The sequence below is a fragment of the Aptenodytes forsteri genome, unplaced genomic scaffold (assembly GCF_000699145.1).
Source record: "Aptenodytes forsteri isolate BGI_AS27 unplaced genomic scaffold, ASM69914v1 Scaffold23, whole genome shotgun sequence".
Lineage (NCBI taxonomy): Eukaryota > Metazoa > Chordata > Aves > Sphenisciformes > Spheniscidae > Aptenodytes > Aptenodytes forsteri.
Window position 1 is genome coordinate 1,670,339 of NW_008796043.1, and position 21,128 is coordinate 1,691,466.

At 37.3% G+C, this 21,128-nt stretch overlaps 1 protein-coding gene across 3 annotated transcripts in view; it reads left to right on the forward strand.

The window, feature by feature from the left end:
- NOL4 (nucleolar protein 4) overlaps positions 1-21,128 on the forward strand; it is a 207,446-nt gene that overhangs the window by 148,884 nt on the left and 37,434 nt on the right. For 2 of the 3 annotated variants that reach the window (XM_009285620.1, XM_009285621.1), the window contains exon 7: positions 11,190-11,369. In XM_009285620.1, coding sequence (XP_009283895.1) covers positions 11,190-11,369 — 180 coding nt within the window. Of the gene's footprint in view, positions 1-11,189; positions 11,370-12,107; positions 12,300-21,128 lie in introns of all 3 variants that reach the window. The other variant, XM_009285619.1, reaches the window with a different exon arrangement.

The following is a 21,128-nucleotide window of genomic DNA, read 5'->3' on the forward strand; positions in this document are numbered from 1 at the left end:
GCGATTTTCCCCCCAGAAAAACAAAAAAAAAAAAAAAAAAGGTTGCTACTATAAGCAGATAGAGGCAAAAGGCAGAAAGGAAAGCAAGAACAAGCTAGTCCTTCATTCTCTAGTTGTGCCCTATACTTCTCTGTAAGCAATATGTTCCTCTCTTGCATATGCAACAAATTTGTGTTGTGCCCCTGTTGCATTCCTAGCTTTCCCCCAAAGAAATTAATCTTTAATACGTCATCTTATTACCAGGATCAGCTGTACATGGCTGTTCAGTACTGAACAGATTATTTTGGGTTACATGCATGTCATTAATCAATTGGCTTTGGTTTTTTGCATGAGTCTGTCTCTCAGTATGTTGCCATTACTGTCTTTTTTCCTCTAATCTGTACTTCTGAAGGTGTAAATGATTGGTCAGACTCTCATGATCAGAATAGAAGGAGTGACAGGACTGTCTTCTCTCACTTATTCTGGCATATGACTGTAGTGACTGAGCAACACAAACTGAAGGAGGGAGAGCCTAAATTTGTCTCAAACGATGGAGACAAGTGAGTTGGAGTTCCCTCCTCCACTGCTTCCACCAACTGATTTTTAATCTCCTTCCCAAACATTTGCACTTCTGCCATGCTCAGACTAGAAAGGAGAAAGGTGGGAGAACCTCTGAAATGCCATTGTGTAGGAATGAAGTAGGAAGAGGAAATCAGCAAAGGGAAGAACTTAGATAAATTCGGAAAGAGCACACCAAGAAAAGTCCATTATTAAACCATTTTCCTCTCTTGTCCCCATCATCATTTTTAGTTCCTCATTATTTTCCACTTTTGTTCTGTGCACTGTGTTGTTCTTACTCATATGAGTTAGGATAAAAAATGCTGCTCCTCCCTCCTTATTAGAAAATACAGGTCCACAGCTCAGCATATAACTATGTGTTTAATAAGTCCATCTGCAGTGTAGCCTTAGGCAGACTTTATAGGGAGTTGCTGAGTTCCTGGACCTCAAAGAGCACTCTTTTGCCAAAGTCCCGACAAGAATGGGACAGAGGCATCCTTCGTCTTCATTGCTTTCTTTCTCTTTACCTAGTGAAAACAAATGCTTCTCTCCTTTGCTGCTGCTGCTCTTGCGACACACAAACCCTGCAGTGGTGATGTATTATTATCCCTACATCTGTCTCTGCTGTTACTCTCTGGAAGTTTCTTTTGAAACTTTGTACAACCTGGAAGCCTCTTGCGTAGCTTCCATTTCCAGCTTTCCTGGGATACAGAGAGACAGGGGAGCAAGGTGAAAGTAAGTGTGAAAAAAGAATAATTCTTATCTCCTGACTTCCTGATATAACTTGAACTCTTGCGCCTGTGAATGTGTTTGGTCCTTGGGAACATTGCTCTGCAGATAGAAAAAGCTTGCATATACCTGAGCTGTTATGGAGGAGTAGAAAACTGTCATAGTAAAGAGTGACAGGAAGAAAAAGGCGGTGGAGTAAAGGGGCAGGTACAAAGTCTTTAGATTCTCTGTAGTCGTAGTTCTCTTAGCAAGGGTTTCACCTGTAGCTGACAGTCATAGATTCAAGGGATGTTGTTCACAAATAAGCACATAATTTCCCAGTGTAGATTCATGCTTTGGGACTTGAGAAAATAGCCTTATTGTGATTGAAGAAGAAAACAGGTTATTGAACCCTTTTGGTGTCACAGCTTAAATTTATGGCAAGAGGGAGCAGAGGGAAATTTAGGGAGGAAGATGTGAAGGAAATAGTATGAAAGTCAAAAGAACAATGCAAGAGGAGAATGAAGCATTAAGAACTAAATGCGTAATGAGTTCAAAGAGAAAGAAAAGAATGAAATATTTTAGGAGAAAGCTTGGAAAAAAATGGTTTAAACTGAACCAAGGGGCATGAACAGAAGAAATAAAAAAGGAGGAAGAAAAAGAACAAAGATTGTGGCAGTTTTCTAACTCATTGTAGATGTTTGACAAGGGGCCTGTGACTAAACCAGTGAATTGCATGTGGCTTGTATTCCCTGGTTTGTATTCCTCACTGCTAAAGTGAAGAAGGGGATTCTTCTACTTAGGTTTTCCAGCAGCAATATGCTCAAGATTAAAATAGAGCATGCGATGAGGCCATGTTGACAAGAAACCCTGCTCTTCTGTATTTATGACAGCATTAGTTCCCCGCATACAGATACCCCTAAGAAATTAAAATCCTAGAAATAAAACAGTAAGCTTAGGACATTTAAACTACTACTCAATAAATTATTTCACTCCTGTATCTCAATTCTTGTTTTTGCTGACAATAACTTCATACCTAAGTCAGACTTCAGATGCCATGACTGCAGTTGTAGTATTCAACAACTACTTCTCTTTTGAAAGCTAGCAGCAGTTTGGGATATTTTCTAACAATAAGGGTAGCACTGTTGGCCAGTAAGTGGGCTCTTTGAAGGATAGACTGAGTTTTGTCAGGGATTCTGCTGTTTCCTTGCAGGAGAGTTGCTATGAAACTCGACTGTTTGTTGCACCCCTGCTGACATGCTCAGTTATGTCTTACTCTTCTGTCACTTAGATGAGGACAGGCTGCAAAGAGAGGGGTGAGAGTCTTGAGGCTTGCATTGTGATTGTCATTGTGATATTCAAGTTTATAAAGGTCTTCTCCATCTTAGTTACTTCCTAAATGTGTTGCCTACATTAGAGGTTTCATTCTCAGTTTAAATAGAACAAGAAGAAATTAATAGCCCAGTGTTTTTGCAAAATAGTTTGTAGCTCTTACCAGCCAGTTGTCTAACAGTTGACCGAAGAATTGGTGGTCAAAAATGCTCACTACCTGCCTGTAATGTGAACATCAGTGGTCACTGAAATATACTGAAGTATATTTCATAAGAAAAATGTTCCCTCATTCCCATATAAACTGTTGCTATTTCATTTAAAAAAGAAAGCAAACAAAAAAACCTGACAAATGGAAGGCTGTGGAATCTGGGTGGAAACTGTAAAGGTTCTTGGCAAAAGGTCAAAATTTCACCAAAAATTAGAGATGGTAGTTTTCCAATGGAAGTTTTTGATTGATGCATTTTGACAAAAGCACAAGAACTACATGGGGCACTCCCAGGCTCTTGGTTTCACAAAGCTATGGTAGTACCTGCAAAGTATGCTAATGCTGTCCTTAGGAGACCACTCATGAAGTTTCATTACCTTTGATAATAAGGTAGGTTTTCTTCTTTTTCATAAGGTAGGCTCTTACAAGAGTATAACATCCTCATTCAGATCTTCTGGTTTGATTTTGGGTGTACTATAGGAAATGTTTAAATCCTCTACTGGCTCACAGTTTGCAGAAATCCAGAAGTTTGTGATGGAGCTTTCCTATGTGGCAGCCTCTATTTCTCAAATTCACAGAAACTCTGTCAGATCCTTTTAAAGCTTCAAAATAGCGGTGTATGATGCCAAAAATAATTTAGGCTTTTATTTGAGTCTGTCACCATTTAGCTTTGACTTTTCAGCTCCCACAAAGGACATTGTATTTTTGCCAAAAACACAGCAGCCACATTTTGCAATATGACCCATTATTGGGGGTTATATAACTATGGTTTTTTAGTATTTGGTCTTCCTACATCAGTGACAGGAGTTCTAGAATTCATTAATAAAACAACTTTGTAAAATAAAAGCTGTGAGAAGTAGGCAAGTCTCCTGCTCTGTTAAATAGGCTCTGCCCTGGTACTCTTGACACTGGTGGGCTAGGGAGGTTTGGACACGCTTATTCTGATCCTCCCAAGAATTCTTCCCCTCCAGAATGGCTGGAGAAGGAGCGGGAGCCTTCCTGAAGGTGCTGAATCAGGTAATAAGAGATTGGTTGTGGTTGAATTAGAAAGAAGCTCATTAAGCTATCGCCTCTAAATATACTTCATTCTTCTACTTGACTGAGAATTCTCAGTTGCCTCTCTGTTTTTACTCTCTACTTAATTTCTGAGGTTATTTCTATTAGGGCAAAGTGATGTATTTCAATAATGTTGGTCAATACCAGTGGGGATAGACCTAGGGTAGACTATATTTTAGCTAAAGGGAGAAAATATACCACCACAGGAAGATCTGTGTTTCAGGGGGTCTTTCAATTATTTCTTATCTTTCAATTATCCAAACTTCTATCTATCCAGATAAATCCTGCTGGAATGAAAGTGTCTGGGTAATTTACAGTTTACTCTGCTTATTGCTAATAAATGTGCTTCTGTTGAAAGGAGTATTATAAGCAAACAGATGATACAATATAGACTGGCTAATTACCAAGAAAGAATGAGTAGGTAGTCTTAGGAACAGTCACTGTTCTCTCAGTGACTACTGTAATGACTCAGGAGAAAAGACCATGTCAAAAATAATTCAGGAGAAAAATATTTTTATTTCTTAGTTCCTAATGTAAATAACTGAACAGTTGTCTTTCTGGAGCTCACGTTGTTAACACAGAGCAAACAGAAAAGATCTTTTAATATTTCAGTGTAATACAAGTTTTGTGTAAAAATGTCTTATACAATCTACTCCACAACACTTTACATGTTAGATAACGCTTTTATAGAGTCAAACCTATGAAACCCTAGATTTCAGCTCTCCATTCTTCCAGTAAAAATGCTGTTATCCTCATGCTCCAAATAGCAGAATTATACACAATGACTCCTTCCCATTATCAGGGGTGAAATTTTATGAAGTAGCTGGAAAGGCCAATTGTGGTGTAACAAGGGGAGCAAACTGGTCATAGTCAGATGCAAAGATATGGGTAAGATGAGCAAATGTGTGACAAGTTTATAAAAATGAGGTTAATTGCATCTTGAAATAAATGCTGAGATGCTGGAATTGTATTTGAGACTTCACAGTCTTTTCTGTAATGAGAAAAAAATGATGGGCAGTAAAGTTCCACACACATGACAGTATGAAGGTTTGAAGGGGCCGTGTAAAAAGGATAATAATAGTGAAGTCTGGAAGAGAGAAAGGCAGTGACAAGTTTATAAAAATGAGGTTAATTGCATCTTGAAATAAATGCTGAGATGCTGGAATTGTATTTGAGACTTCACAGTCTTTTCTGTAATGAGAAAAAAATGATGGGCAGTAAAGTTCCACACACATGACAGTATGAAGGTTTGAAGGGGCCGTGTAAAAAGGATAATAATAGTGAAGTCTGGAAGAGAGAAAGGCATAGGATTTAAGAGGGATTGTGGGAAAAATGGCTTATTAATGAAAAATAGTAGAAAGCTGGACTTCTATCTATAAAAACTGAAAGAGGATTGCTTAGGATAATAGCTGAACCTTAGTTTTCCAGTTATTCCTCCTGCTTTACTGTTTTAATTGAGGAGAAAAAGATAGGAACATTTGAATTCATAGTTTCATCTCTTTTAACGCCAAAAGGGCATGTATGTGCCCAATGTATTTTATGTTTTCTAATGTGTTATTTATATTACACGTTATAGATTTAATGTAAAAAAAAAAAAACCACTACCTCCTGTCGGCAAGTTCCGTGCAATATGGAAAACTCACAGTTTCCGCAGGAAAGAAAGTGGAACTCTAAGAATCCAATATTCATTTCAAATATAATTTAAAGGGGAAGATATAGGACATAAATTTTCCCTTAACCTTACAGGCTTAATCTTTTAATTTTGTTTATATGTCAAATAAAATGCATGCTTCTTACTCATAGTCAGTTCACCGAAAACCAGTGTGTTACACTTTTTTCAAAAACCTTGTCATATGTAGAATCAGTTAAACATGTAAATGTGAAATAAAAAGTTAAAATCGAGTTCTAATTTAATTGACAATTCTGGACAAAAAAAGTCTTCAATCAAACATGGTGTCATCAGAATATTCTAATCCCTTTCTGTATCATAGGAATGGTTTCTATAAAAATATGTATACACAATAGCACATGGGAAAATAGGCGGAAAAGCACACCTAATTTGCAAGAGTAATTGCTGACATTGTAGACTTTTGTGTATTCAGTGGTACAGGGCGAAAGACTGAGATGTAGAAAGAGAAGGAAGAAAGGGTTGGAGGTACAACTGAGGGGATGAGCAGAACTCTGTCAGCTTTAGATCATGGTTTTATTTACTCATTAAAAAATTTTGTTTGGTAACTCATAGATGTGGAGGCAGATTTCTAGAATAGAATCATGTATAGCCAGCAGAGTGTTTGCATCTCGGCCTACCTCACAACTCCTTTCCTTTCCATGCAATATGGAAACCTGTGCTACTGTCTTGCCAACTCTTCAAAAATCTCTTCAGCTCACAGGAGTGCTGTGGTTTGTGGGTGTTTAATGTAACAACTGAAGGAATTACACACTATCCAACTAAATGTAAATGTAAAATGTAATGTAAATGTGAAAAATGAAACTTCATTTAAAAAAAAAATAATCTGCTACGCTTCCTTCAGAGGCTTTTTTCCCTGAAAAGGTGGGGTCTTTTGTTCCCTTCTGACATTTTTAAAAAATCACAAAGCTATGATTTTCCAATTTTTGGTCATTACAGATAACCAGCCTCATTAATTAACTTTCTGTCACTGAATAACTTTTGGTCCAGTAATCAACAGCCGCCTTTGTACACTCACTGAGATAGCCAAGAGTCTCTTGCTGTCAGTTGCTGGGAGAAGCCTCCTGCAATGAGTTCATGTGGCACCATCCTCCAGACCATGTCTGATGGCCACACACCAGTGTCTGAGCCTATCAGGCATTGGCGCACTATGGTAGACTTTATATTTATTAATGTTCTGGATTACTTCTGCTTTATTTCTCACAAAATAACAGCATGACTTCTGTTGGCAACTGTGGGGTTTCTGCATTACTGTCTTTTGCATGTATGGGGTATTCTTTTATCTTGCAAATAAAGTGATAAGCTTTTTCTGCTGTAAGCATATTAGAAATCAGTCAAGCAATAAATGAGTATATTTTCCATAGAAAGGCCTCAAATGGAATACACTTTGGAGTTTTGGGAGTTGCTCGTTGAGAAAGTTTCAGACCAAATAAAGAATATCCAGAGCAGACCAGTAAGAATGATTACGAATCTGGAAAACATGAGTTTCATAGCATGAATGAATTTATTGGGAAGAGAAGATTGAGGGGAAGGGACATGATAACAGTCTTCAAATGTCTGAAAGATTCTTGTAAAGAGGGAAGAGAATGCTCTCTTCTCCAGGTACACCTGTCCTCCATTGCGGTATGTGGTAGATAGGTGAAAAAAAATAGGCTTAGTACTCTTTATGAAAGTCAGAGGTGGGTGTTAAGAATATTTTAATAATTCTGAAGATAGTGAAACACTGATGCAGATTGTCTGGGGGATGCATGGCATCCTGTCACTGGAAGTCTTAAAATAATAACCAGACAAACAGTGATCAGGAAGACCTTCTGACCTTGTTCTGTGGCAGCAAGATGAACTAGATGACACTGTGATGTCCTCCCAGGTCTTTTATTGTATGATTTGACACTCACCTTACTTCAGGCAGCTTTTGTTGCTGACTTGTAATGTATTGGAAAGATGTTGATATTTCATGTCACAAGCTCCTGATAGCAGGTTGTTAGGCAAGAACCTTTACTTTCATTTTTGTAAAGCAGAAGTGTCTAATACTATTGCAAGGAAGAGATTAAAATAAAGAACTTCAAACCTACAGCAAAGGGCAGGGACAAAGTGGCCAGAATATATCTGTCAACATCTCAGTATTTTTAAGACAACTTAATAATCATCTAAATGTTTGGGAGAGGCAATACTCTTGGCCTTAGCCTTGGCCTCATTTGTTCTGCTTGAATAATTTCTCATTTTACATTGCTGTCACCTTCTTTTCCAACACACATTTGTTAAACACAAAGGTTTCACCTGTGAAACATCTTGTGTCTACTAAGGCTTCCACTCCATGATTGCTTTAATCTTGCATTGCTGTCAACAGAGATGTGTATGCTCCCTCTATCCCTTCCATGCTCACACTTTCCTGTCAGCACAAAGGTTTGGGCTTTCAGGTGGTGAACTGGAATCAAGAACTGACCCTGGTCTTAAACAGACTGGCAAAAGAAAAAAAAAACAAACAATCCCAAAACATTTTAACCAGGATCACTTCTCCAGTCTAGTTCACTGCAGGACCATAAAAATGTATGTGTCAAGGGGCGTACAGGAATCTGAATGAACAGGTTCCTGTCTGGCAAAGGTGGGAGCAGCCTTTTGAAAGGACAGTGCAAGACCTAAAATTGTGGAACGTGTACTAAGGAAAAGTTGTCCTCTGCTGTCCTACTCTATGTTTTTTTAGCACTGCAGCTGCTTAATAGAGTACCAAAAGAAAATGCTCATCAGCTTTTGCACAACTGCGGAGTCAACACAAGTGAGAGAAACAGTCTGTTCCTTCTCTGACTTGATATTGATCTGTGTAGAAATACAAAAAGGTAGAAATTTTATTCTTAACTGAGCTTTTGTAACCTCTTCCCTCAGTTTGCCAATACAACAGCTAGGAAAAAACCTACCTTTTTTTCCTGGTACTGTACACAATCTTCAAATCCACGATGAATAAATATGGATTCCTGCCATGCAACTTTCTCAGAGTATGTTGTTCTCCACGGTTCATTTAAGATGCTGAAGTTGTTCTTGAAATGAATATTTTGGAGAAGACATTGGACAAGGCTCTCTATGGAATGTTTTCTTTAAAAAAAAAAATACTATTGCATTTTTGAGAGACACAGCTAATCAATTTTGGCCTGAATTTCTTTCCTTCACAAAAGCAAATCTCAATCCTGGTGCATAATTTCTGATCTTGGCATCCAGCCCAAACATATGTACATACTAAAATCAGTTTTGCATCTGTTTAACTTTATGCACGAGTAGTCTAATTGGATTTAGTCTGATGAAATGACTCATGTGAAATCAAGTGTTTGCAGAACAAGGGTTTCAGACAGTAGGGTTCTTCAGGGCAGTAGCTTCTACAGCTTTATGTGGTGCCTAGCACATGAAATGGCTTTTTGATTATCTAGAAGCCCTCTGCATGCTGTATAGCTGTAGTATGAGGTGAAATGAAGAAGTACAAAAGAACAAGTCTTGCAGTCTAGGTCAGATCTTCTGCTGCGTAGCACTTGGACACAATTACAATAATTGTAACAATTAATTAATTGTAACTTTCTTTTTTAAAAATTTTCTTCTGGGAATCTCTTCAGGATCAAGGAAAATCACTCTTCTTATTCCTTCATAACAGGCTACCAGGCTGCAGCTGTTGGCCTTCTGGTAGCCATTGGTCGGGTTAAATACTGTTGCTTATATATGCTAGACACTCTGATAAGTTATAGCCGTCATCTCCTATCAGGATGGAACCATATTCTTCTGGAGCCTGATAACTCAATGGATTCAACACCTCCTGCAGGGACGAGTTATCTAAATGGGCAGCAATGTAGATATTAATCATCTTCCCAGAACAAAATATCAGTGTGTCAAGAAAAGGAACAGGGTTTTTTGCTGCTCTCCCAAGTCTTATCTTCCCATGCCATCTCATGTCTGCCTGGCTAATTTCTTGCCTTGTAACTGTGCAGTCATAGGCTGTAGGAAAACAAGAGGTGATGCTGAGCTTGCTACTTGTTGAAGGTGTTTGTATCTAGAGGCTGGCTCTTCTGTTTTCTTTTGATGTTTTCTCATTCTCCCTACGTCTGCTATAAGGGTCTAGGGAATGGAGAGTGGTCTAGAGAGTGAAGAGACTCAAGAAAGGGGATGAGAGAGGCTGCAAGATCTGATGTTAGGAGCATTAGGGATTAAAAAGCGGAACTCCAGGGGATTTGTACTGTGAGAATATAGTCTGGGGAGGACCGATAAAAAAGGAAGGCTTGCAGCATGAGTGCTGTTAAGGCAAGGCAAGGAAATGTATGTGAGTGACTTCAAAACTGATGGTGTACAGAGGACCAACGTAAGATGGAAATGGAAATAGGGAAAGAAAAAAAGAACTTGGGGTAAGAATATAAAGCAAGAAGTATACCTTAAAGATGAATGGTTTTGTTGGCCTTTCCCTCCTACCTCACTGCCCAGCTACATTCTGTGATTGGTGAAAACACCCTGAAATAAAGACAGTTTTAGGAAGCTCAGAATGTAGATCAAGGCATGTAATTTGAAGTATTTGAAATGTGTTTTTGATTGAGGCACTATGCTCCTGACTTTTGGTGACATTTAAGCAGGAGGCACCTAAAAAAAGCACGTATGTGAAGTTCATCGTGTAGCACCTGATTCAGGACTCTCTGAAGTTAATAGACTACAGTATGCTTTGAAGCAAGAGAGGAAAATATTGAAATATTACAGGATTAAAACATTATAGAAGTAAAATTGTGCTCTAAATTACCTAAACGTGAAGCTGATGGCTCTGGTGAAGATACTCTCTGATGTTTTTGTGTGACTGAGGGAAAGCTTTGATCTTAAAGTGTTAAGTCGTAGAAGGCTTTTTATTACTGATGTCTTTTTGTGGTCTGCAGTTTGAAGTGTATGCAGAAGAAACAGGTAACTGAAGTCTTGATATTGCAAGGAAAAATGCACAGTGTTGACTTTTGGTAATTGAAAACTTTCTGGTCCTACAAGTGGATACACTTTAATGAGATGGTCATCTGTTTTATCCAGCAAGCTGAATTTCTGCTCAGGGGAAAGTTCTGAATGCTGATACACAAAGAAAAAATGGTTTTACTATATGATTCTCAGAAGAGCATTCAAAATGTTAACAAACCTATACATGTCTAATTCATTCTGGGGTTTTGCAAGTGAAACTAGAACATAATCATCTCCATGTTTTGAATAACTTATTGCAGCTCTTGATAATATTTCATATTGATTGGATGAATATCAATGTTTCCTACTTAAATCCTCTTTGCCTTAAAATGCGTAATTTTTAATCCTTTAGAGCAACTGCCCCTTATTTACATCTTAGCTAATACAAAGAAGTTGATATTTGTAAGAAACTTCTGTATGTAGTACTTAAACAAGGCTGTGTGGCAAAGATCTCACATTAACTAATTATCATAAGTAATTCATTTGTTAATTGATTTACTGAATTTGCAGCTGGTCAAATTTTTTTAAAGTACTGAAATGAATATTATTGTGAATTGTTCGCTCTTACAAGGCTTATGAGCACTTTATGTTGAACAAAGAATAAAAAGACATCATGGAATTCTTTAAATATTTATAAAGCATTTTTGATGAGTAGACCTTATTTCCATGGTGAATTTTTACAAACATATTCTTTTTGTCTATTTTCAGTCCCCTGCACATAGCTATTCAAGCTATGACTCTGGCAAGAATGAGAGTGTAGGCAGAGGTGCTGAAGATCTGTCTCTGAATCGAGGAGATGAGGATGAGGATGACCATGATGAGCAGGAAGATCCTGAGAAGGTTAATGAATCAGATGGGGTAGAAGCTGAGCGACTGAAAGCTTTTAACGTAAGTCCTCTTGCACTCATTGTCTTGTTTACTTCTACTATTCCTTTTACATTGTTATTTATGGGTAAGTTTGACAATATTAAAGGCACATTAATTAATTTGCAGGATTTATTTCAATTATTATTTTAATACGCATTAAACTCTTGCCAACAGATGACATTTACTGTGTTTTATTTAGAATTTTAAGGCAGAGTGCCATCTTTACCAGTGAGGAAAACAAAGCTTTGTTCTGTATGTGTGCGTGTGCACCTGTGTGTGTGGATGTGGATGTGTGTATGTGCATGTTCACCCATTGAATAGAAAGGGGCTGTAGCTAGTTTATCAGAAGACCACTGCGGTGGTCAGCTGTTCTCTATTGCTTTCCCAATATATGTAATTATGCATGAAAACATAAGCAATTGTTCAGACAAAGAAAAAGTGAGAGTCAGTTCAATAAAATGATTTGCAATCACAGCTTATTGTTAATAATGAAACTTAAGTAGTGCCTATTTTCACAATCTGTTCTGGTTTATCTCACAAGTTCTGTATCCTATAGACTATTCTTTTCTTGTCTTTTTTTTAATCAGCCCCCCAAAATAACCCTTTAAAGAACTGTTTGCTTAATATTTCTGGCTTCCCATTACAAAGCTCTTCAGTGGATAGAAAAAATGTCTTCCTATCAGTAATCAAGACAGGAAGCTAGGAAGAGAAGAGAGCCTCCCTCCAAACCCATCTCCTCTGTCTCCCTCTTGCCAACAGATGTTTGTCAGGCTGTTTGTAGATGAAAACTTGGACCGAATGGTCCCAATCTCTAAGCAGCCCAAAGAAAAGATCCAGGCTATCATTGACTCATGCAGGCGACAATTCCCTGAGTATCAAGAGCGTGCCAGAAAACGCATACGTACTTACCTCAAGTCCTGCAGGCGGATGAAAAGAAGTGGTTTTGAGATGGTGAGTTTTGATTTAAAACCCAGCCCTAGTTTCCATCAAAACCCCATATGTAAATCCATGGCACTATTTTGTTTTCATCTTAGTGTCTTTTTTGTTTGTTTATTTTTTTGATAATAGCAGGTCAGAGGTTTCTTTTTCCCTCCTTCATTCTTCCTGAATTTATTCCCTTTGTTCACTGGTTTAGAAATGCTTTGAGACACTAGAGTTCACAAGATGACCTAGTATGGATGTATAGGAAAAGAAGAACAAAGCAAGGCATAAGGAGGGAAACCAAATGATGGCATATATAGTGACTTATTTCCTACTTTAGGTTACAGTTAGAGATTTTTGCCTGGAAAAGTCTTGCAGTAAGATGGATTTTTCTTTAAAATCCCTCTGCTAACTGGATTTCTGTGAGCTCTGTAAAAATTAGATACTGCTAGAGAAATGCTATGCCCAAGAAAATGCCCAGTGTAGTAACATCACACTGGCAATGATTTTGGCTTTGGGTTTTTTCCTTGTACATTTTAGCCTATCACTTATCAGTAAAAGTTACTCCTTTGAAATCTTTCAGTTGATATATAGGTGTGCAAAACGCATTAAATGGTTTTAAAACACAGACATCAAGCTTACAGTTTGAGCATCCCAATGGTTTAGTAATTGTAATTGAACCAAAACCCATGAAAATTATGATGGTATACAACTGTCAGTGTTTTCAGACATTAATATTTTAATATTACTCAGTAGCACAAGAATGGGTCAGTAATGTCTTCTCACCAATTGGCAGCTTCATTATCTCTAAAAAACTTTGTATTTCTAAAACCCGGGAAAGTTGGAAGAAACTAGGTAGCTACACATCTTAATGTTTGATGTGTCTTGGCTATCTCTCTGGCCTTTAGATGACTATAAAATCACCTCATCATTACAAATAGATATCATTTAGTGATTAAACATATCATTATTTTTTTTTAATGAGTCATGTGCAAACCCATTGATTACATTAAAAAATTACTGGAGATTATTGAATTTTACTGTTTCTCTCTTTCTCTCTGTCTTTCTCTTTCCTGCAGTCTTTGCAGAATATTTATGATTTCCACATGTTGTTTAAGATGTTAGCTGACAGTTTTAAGAACAAAATACCAGGTTTATTTGTAGGGTAAGACCACTATTGGATAACACAAAACGCAAAGACAGAAACTAAATTTTTGTATGTGTTTGTGATTCTAATTGACTGCATGGTTTTATTATTTGAAAAATTGGGATAACACTGTTTCTGAACAATGGAAACGCAGATGAAGAGGGACAGGTAGAATAAAGGACATCTGTACAGATAAAAGTGCCAAAGATTGACTGGTGGTGTACATGTCAGATTGTATAGCCTTCCAAAATAAAAGAAGGAAAAACAGAAAGTAAATATTTCCTACGATACACTAAGTAGCATCAAATTCGTCTACTCACTCTGGCTGAAAATAATTCAGCAACATCAAGTTCAGCTTTCACAATACCAAATATTTTTATTTTGCTGTACTTTCAATTGAAAATACTTACAAAATTAGCCGATACTAGCAAGTCTCCTCACTGTTCCAATTTATGGCCTCATTACTGTCATTATTCACGCTGATGAGCAGTTATGTAAACTAGCTCATTTTTTGTCATCTGAAAGACTTGCACAACTGTTTTGCACTATGAATAAAGAGCTTACAGTTTGACCCATAAGAGCTAGGTTGGCTTGACTTCAGTGCACATTTGCAAATGTTACTTTCATATGAATAAAGGTTGCAGGATCTAATTTATTCCTGGGAGGGGAAAAGGAGCAGAGATTACCAGGAACATGATCCAAATAGGCAATCTTTATAGTTTAGAAATATTCCCTATTTTTATAATGTTCCACAACAGTTTATGATGGGCTTTATTTCTTTTTAAACAAACAAATTACCCTCTACAATACTGACTTTGCTGCCCATGAATGGAAGTGACAAGGCACTGGAGCTCATGCCAAAGATTTTAGCCCTCTTGGGCCTGAAGGGAAATCTGTCCTGCTTCCCCGTTCACAGGTAGGAACATGAGCCAAAGACTATCCAAAGTCTTTGGAGGAGCTCCCATTAACTTCCTAAGAGAATAAGAGGTGTTTTATGTTTATGTCTTGAAAAATTCTGAAATGTAATATGTATCCATTTGTTGTTTTTAATTATTTTCTGATTTCTAAATTACTGTATCAGCATCTCCTGATTATAAGCAGTTTTTAAAAATGCTACCATGGACAGAGGCACTTGACTGTATGATTATTTTAAATGTACGTACTATTTTGACAGTGGAAAAGAACCACTTTGCATAATAACATTTGTTCAAAACAATCATGAAGGGACATGTTGGTGTTGATTTGAATAAGGTGATACCCTCAAGTATAGCAAAACAGGATAATGATCTCCTCAGGAGCAATAGTGCTACCGTTGTTATATTAAATAGGATGTCAGATAATAATCTCCACAGGCGATGTCTTTTGCTATAGACATATTAAACACAAGTTTTTCACTTTGTTCAGGTTCAGAATGCTACATTTTGAGCATCTAGTTGCAAGAGAAAAAGAGAATAATCTCATATATGGCGCATAACAGTTCAGACTGTGTGTGGAACAGTGCAGCTATTTACAGTGTCGTATTGTAAAGTGAAAAGAAAATGTAAACACTAAGTTAGATTAGTGTAAGACTGCATGGTAAAGATGAAAAAGCATGCCTGAAGCCTTTTTCTGTCAGTTATTTGCCATCTGTAATCCAAACGACAGTTCTTGCGGCATAACAGGCCAGTTCTAGCTCTGAGGCAATGGGAAAGGCTCAGTCTCATGAGTGTTCATATTGTTAATGAATGTGTTTCTTAGTATTAATATTTTTAAGAGATTGCTTACAGTTATTCTGCTTCTACTTATGACAGATAGTTGTCCGTGGACTCTAAGGCAGCTTGCATAGCTTCTTGTTACAAATACTCCTTTGAGGAGTTCCCTTTCTACATTGGAAATGCTTTCCCCATTTGACTGTTCAGCTTGTAATTGTGCCATTTTCATTCTGACACAAGCATATCCCTCAACAAGGCACTGTCGAAGTTGTTCTCATGAATTGTAAGATCTCCTCCCATCGTCTCCTGCTTATGGATTGTTGAGAATGTTCTCTTACTAAATTCTATGATCTTGCTCAGAGTCTTTCATTGGGAGGGAAGTTTGTCAAGTCCTGAAATCACTGGCTTTTGGATGGGATCTCTAGGTTGTGCTTCCACCTGCACTATGCTGTAGCACTTTGTGAACTTCTTAAAGTTCTTGATGTTCTTAAAGAAATTCTTTCTTTTTCTCTTCATTAGCCCATAAGCAAAAGAAAAAAATATATTACTGCCTCTTTCTCACAGACTGATGTTAATAAGAATTCCTTTATATACATTTTTTTGTGACCTGTATATGGTATACAAGAGGAATTTTCTCCCTGAAATGGTCAAATGACCTATTTCACCAATGTTTTAAAAATCTGTCCTTTAGACTTGTCCCAGTCTCTGTACCTATAAAAAAACTGCCAGTTAAAAAAAGATAGTAGACAGCTCCTGAGGATATGTGGTATGTATTTATTTAGTTACAGTCTAGAAAAATTTTAGATGCTAGAAATAATCAAATGAGATCGAATTGGCTTAATAATTACCTTTTCTTACTACTATCTGCTTCCTCCCGTCTTCATGATCTCCTATCATCAGTCTCACTGCATTCAGTTTGCAACTGCATCTTACAGTATCTTTTTCGCAGTTACGGCTTTTTTTCTGTGTGCATCCCAATGCAAGAGCAAGGTCTTAGACTCTCATTCACAAAGAGATTCTTCCTTTCGTTTAAGCAAAAGGAAACCCTCCTTCCTAGGCACTACTGTAATACAAAGCAATAGTATCAAAGAGCTTATGTTCTTATGTATTGGAGAGAAAAGGCTAGTCATAAATGCTTATCCAAACTTGTCTTCGGACAATGAAGTGTCAGAGAAGAAGAGTCACACTATGCCTGAAGACAGTTCCTTATTAGATCCCATTGTTGTTCATCCCTGCTCCTTCTGTCCTGTTGACAGCCTCAATAAAAAATAACTAAGCTTTGTATCTTTCACTGCTTCTGTTACTTGGTTGTGCCAATTGGCTGTAAGAGGTGTTTTAACAATTTGCAACTGTGCACATGTTTATTGAGGTGTTTTAAATGTGTCTAGTGGCTTGGAGTGCTTCTGTATTGTGATTGAGCAACTTCGGTGGGGACTGGTTTTCAGAAGGGGGTATATTTTCTGAAATTTGCCTTGTTAAGATTTCTCGGGATAGATATCTAGCCTCTATTTTTAAGTTTTAGCTTTAGAGAGAGGAAGCTTTCATTATTTACTGAATTTAGTGCTGAATAGTCCAGCTGCCCTCGCAGTCACATGGCTTTTCAGTCCTCCAGGCCTTTTATGGTTGGAAAGGTCATAAGCATTTTCAGTAAGATGAGTGTCTGTTGGTCCAGGGATGCGTACCTAATCTTCATTAGTAAGCTGGGAAGCATTAAGAAAATTATCACAAGAACAGTTACATGGAGATCTACAAATAATAACACAGTTGTGCTTTGTACTATACCCCAAACTCTGTTGACTGGTCACTTTCCTTTCTAAGCATCTCACCCTTGTTAGACAGCGGTTAGCTTATGTAAGTCTGATGGGCAACCTGGTTGAAAAAGGGCAAAGCTACTCTCTGACAAACTTTGACTTTTTGCATTAGGTCTCACATATCCTTAAAAAAATATTCTAGAAACAGTTTCCCTAAGGCTCTTAAATATTTCCCCCCCCACAGAACAGTTAAGTGAATACTGATGTGATCTTTCAGAACTGCCTTTTAAATCTGTCTCAGATGATACCTTTTGCTTTTCAATAACTTTTGCAAGTATAGGCAATTTTGGAAAAGTGGGTGGCAGAAGAAATTACACTTTTTCCAGTAACCTTGGAAAATGTGAAGAAGTTAGCTTTGAAAAAGGCATGATATTTATATTTGGAAAAAGAATGAAAACTAAAAAAATGAAAAATACCTAGCCATCTGATAGTAATTAGTCTTTTACATTCTGTGAGAGAGGAAAAGATAGGAATGCAATTTTGACATTTGTTTCACTGTTTTATTGACTTTAGGAGAAAAACAATCCCCTCCAAAATGGCAATAAGTTCTGATATATATAAAAAACCCTTTTCTATGAAAACAAAAAAAAAATCTTGGGTAAAAGAATGTTCACCCTGATTACTTGTAAGCTTGAAATCAGAAAAAAAGTAGTGGATATGTCAGTTTTTCTTATGCTGTGATTCCGACTTAGATTGAGACCTCTGCTGCAGTGTTAGCTGGTTTGTGCCAGTAGCTTAGAGATAGGGAGCCAGTTCAGTGTATTTGTTTAGGGGAAACAGGAAATAATGTTAAATCAGGCTCATTTTTTCCTAGTCCTCTGGAGTTTTGCTAGTAAACTTTGCTGTTGGAGTGTCCAATCCAATCCCCACCTAACTCAGAAGGAATTTGATCAGCATGATGATTCCTGGGGTTCTCTGTCACTCTCAAATACCAGATAAATTTGAGATAGAGGTAACCTTACCTAAGTTTGCTAGAGAAATTAGGTGACTTGGGCTCCCTCAGCAATCAGTGAAGCGCTTAGATGAACGAATCCAGAGAGGTTCATCCCCAGCTGTCTCATGAGTCAACTTCTGGAGATACCTGTCTGAATGAAACAAACAAGAAGCCTAGATGACTAGTTTAGACAAAATACTTGAGTTTTAGGTCGATAAAGTCAGATGGATCTTCTTTCTGTTGTTCACGTAAGTAATTTAAAATTTCCACTAGCCCCACTGAAACTGGTCTCGGACTTAGCCCTGTATGTAGGCACAGCAGCGGCGGTGGCAGCAGCAGACCGGTGGTTGATTGGAATGTGTCACTTGCTTAACATTTGGACACGAATATGGATATGTTAAGATACATGTGGATATATTTAGGTGCTGTCATAATCAAGGTGCAACACGCAATGTTTCAATTAAATGTACTTTAAAGCTGAAAACTGTAAAAAGTAACGTGAACATCACTGAACGTTTTAAAAAGTTTAAACGTTTAAAAACGTTTTCTGCCATTTAAGAAAATATTTCTGGTTATTTCTTTGTATTCCTTAGTAGGTGTTACAATTGAGTATTTATCACAGGACTGCAAGACTGAGCAAAATATATCAAAACCCAATCTGAAACGCAGTGCTACAAACACTAAAATGCCGGTCCGGTTGTTCATATTTCACTATTCTGTACTAACAGTTATAAAAGTACATCCAATAGAGTGCAGTACTGTACTTCAGTCTGTAAATTTAAATACTCTGTGAAAAGGTTTCTGAATCCTTTGTAACTATGCAGTGTAGGACAATTCTGTGTCATACGTTTCACTGCATTACACTGAGTAAAAAAATGTCATTTGAAGATAATGTGTACCCTGCCTTGTAAAGTATTTTGGATGCTTTCTGTGAAAAAATGCTATTTAGGTATTGCATACTGTTATAAATATGTTGGGGATTTTAACACGTGTTAGATCTTAACAAGTTATTATGAAAGAGTTGTGGCGTATTTGTGATATCTCATTTTAGAAATGAACTGGTCTTACAATACCTGAGGAAAAAGCTGACATGCAGGAGAGCACTAGGGAGTATTTTGTTGTTAGGAGCCCAACATGCAAAGAAGTGCTTAGTGGTACCTCTGGAAAAACTCGGTTACTGTCAGTGAGGCATCTTAGGCATTCATCTTCACCTTTGGATGCCCAATCACTTTGGAAAATTTGGAACTTTTTTTTTTCAAGTTTGAGTAATAGTTAAAATATTTTCTCATTCACTCATTTATATTAGGGTCTCTATGAACAAAATGAAGTAACTAGTATGTTTATGTGCTTGCAACTGTCTTATACTGAAAGATCTCCTTTTCAGTGTTAATTGGCCTAAAGTAGAAGGTAGTATCTATGCACAAATGTCGGGTTATAAAGTTTGCATTTTAGCAGGTGTGCATGTGTGCCCATTGTCTGACATAATAGATAGCTGTATTTTTTCAGAACTGAGTCAGACTGGTGTAACGTGTAAGAGTATCTAGACCAAGCTTCTGTTTGACAACTTTGGCTTTTATTTATAAGTAAATACTGGATCTCACAAAAAAATGCCAAGGTAGTAACTTTAGAGAAAACAGATCTCTAACCACAGGAGGACAGCACGTACAGCAGATTGCAAACTTCCCTTTCGTGAACATACTGCTCCTAGTGGTTTAGACTGAAATGTAATCCATCTATTATATTCATAGTTGGTAGATTTATACCAAAAATGTACCTTTGAAATTAGAACCTAGCAGTTTTTTAGATTCTGTATAGAAATACAGGAATTGTGTGAATATGCCAAAAAGGGTATTTTGTTTCCCATGAAGATACTGCAAAGGTACCTCACTTTAAACAGAAGACCAGGTGATACTGTATACAGTTGGTGTACTGCAAATGGGTATTTTCTAGCATATTGAAAGTGCTACTCTCTTTTATGTTAAGGAATCAGAGATTATACTAATAGAGCTAATTTCTAGAGAATCTGGGCCAAGGATTTCAACTACTAAAAAATCAGCAACCTTGCAGGACTACTCCATAACTCTAGAAAGGCTTGTTGTAAGATGCTTTGATTGTTGAGAGCCAGATCTAAAGACCACCAAAGCCATGGAAGGATCTTCATTAGCTTTAATGTTCTTTAAAGCAGACCAACAGTTATTTGACTACAAAGAAGTATCGGCTAATTTGATTTTTCATTAAGAAATCTGCAAAAATGTATTTGTCAATAATTTGTACACTCTTCAGAAAGAGATAAGGGGATGAGTGTATAAAGTCTTCATATCAATTTGCACAGAAGTGATTTCTCCTAAACTCATGCAAATGTTCCTGTACAATATGGTGGTTAAGTGTGCTTGTTGCTTTGTCATCATTGTCATCTACGGGCTCTGTGGTGGTCTCAAGAACCAGGTTTAAATTGCCTTGAAATGCAGTTTCAAATATGAGAGGACTGGAGGTCGGTCATCTCTCTTGGGCTACTGAGGGAATTTCAGCCACTTCCTGAATGTCAGTCGCTTCAAAAGATGTTAAAAACAGAGTGCATCCACAGGTACATGAAATCTAGCAGGTTTCCCTTACATCTTTTGTCAAAATGCTCTTCGCCTACATCATTTTAGAGGCTGAACGTCAGTTGTGTGTCAGCTGAAGAGATGTACAAAAACAAAGAATGATGCGTGTTCAAAATGTGTCTGCTGTTTTAGTGCAGTCACAAGCAGTATTGTGTTTCCAAGTAAATACGAAGGAATTCTGTATACTGCTGCTGTGTGATGGACAGAGGCATATAGTCTTCTCAGAAGGTCTGTATTGAGCTGTTTACCAGATTCCCCTAAGTCTTATTCATCTTTTCACCTGAAAGTTACTATAAAATTTTCACATGCCTCTTTTCTATCTGTCATTGTTTCAAAACAACAAAAATGTTATCCTGCCTTCTAATTTTGCCGTGTGAATCGCTTGTTTTGGTAGACTGAAGTTTAGAGGCTTGCTGCTTTTCTGTTGTTTTATACATAGGTAGTTCCAATATAGTTACTTCCTGCTTTACATCACTGTGAAGTGAAAGAAATACCAGACTGGGGCTGTGAATGTTATCAAACAACACTAGGTGCATTCTGCCAGTTAAAGGTGGTCAGGAATTTTTTGATAATGCCTTTTTTTTCCCCCCTTTAAGAAATGTTAGTTTGTCAAAGGTTTTCTGTTTTGACATACCCCAGTAAAATGAAACCTGGTTTCCTGCTAGTCCAGTGG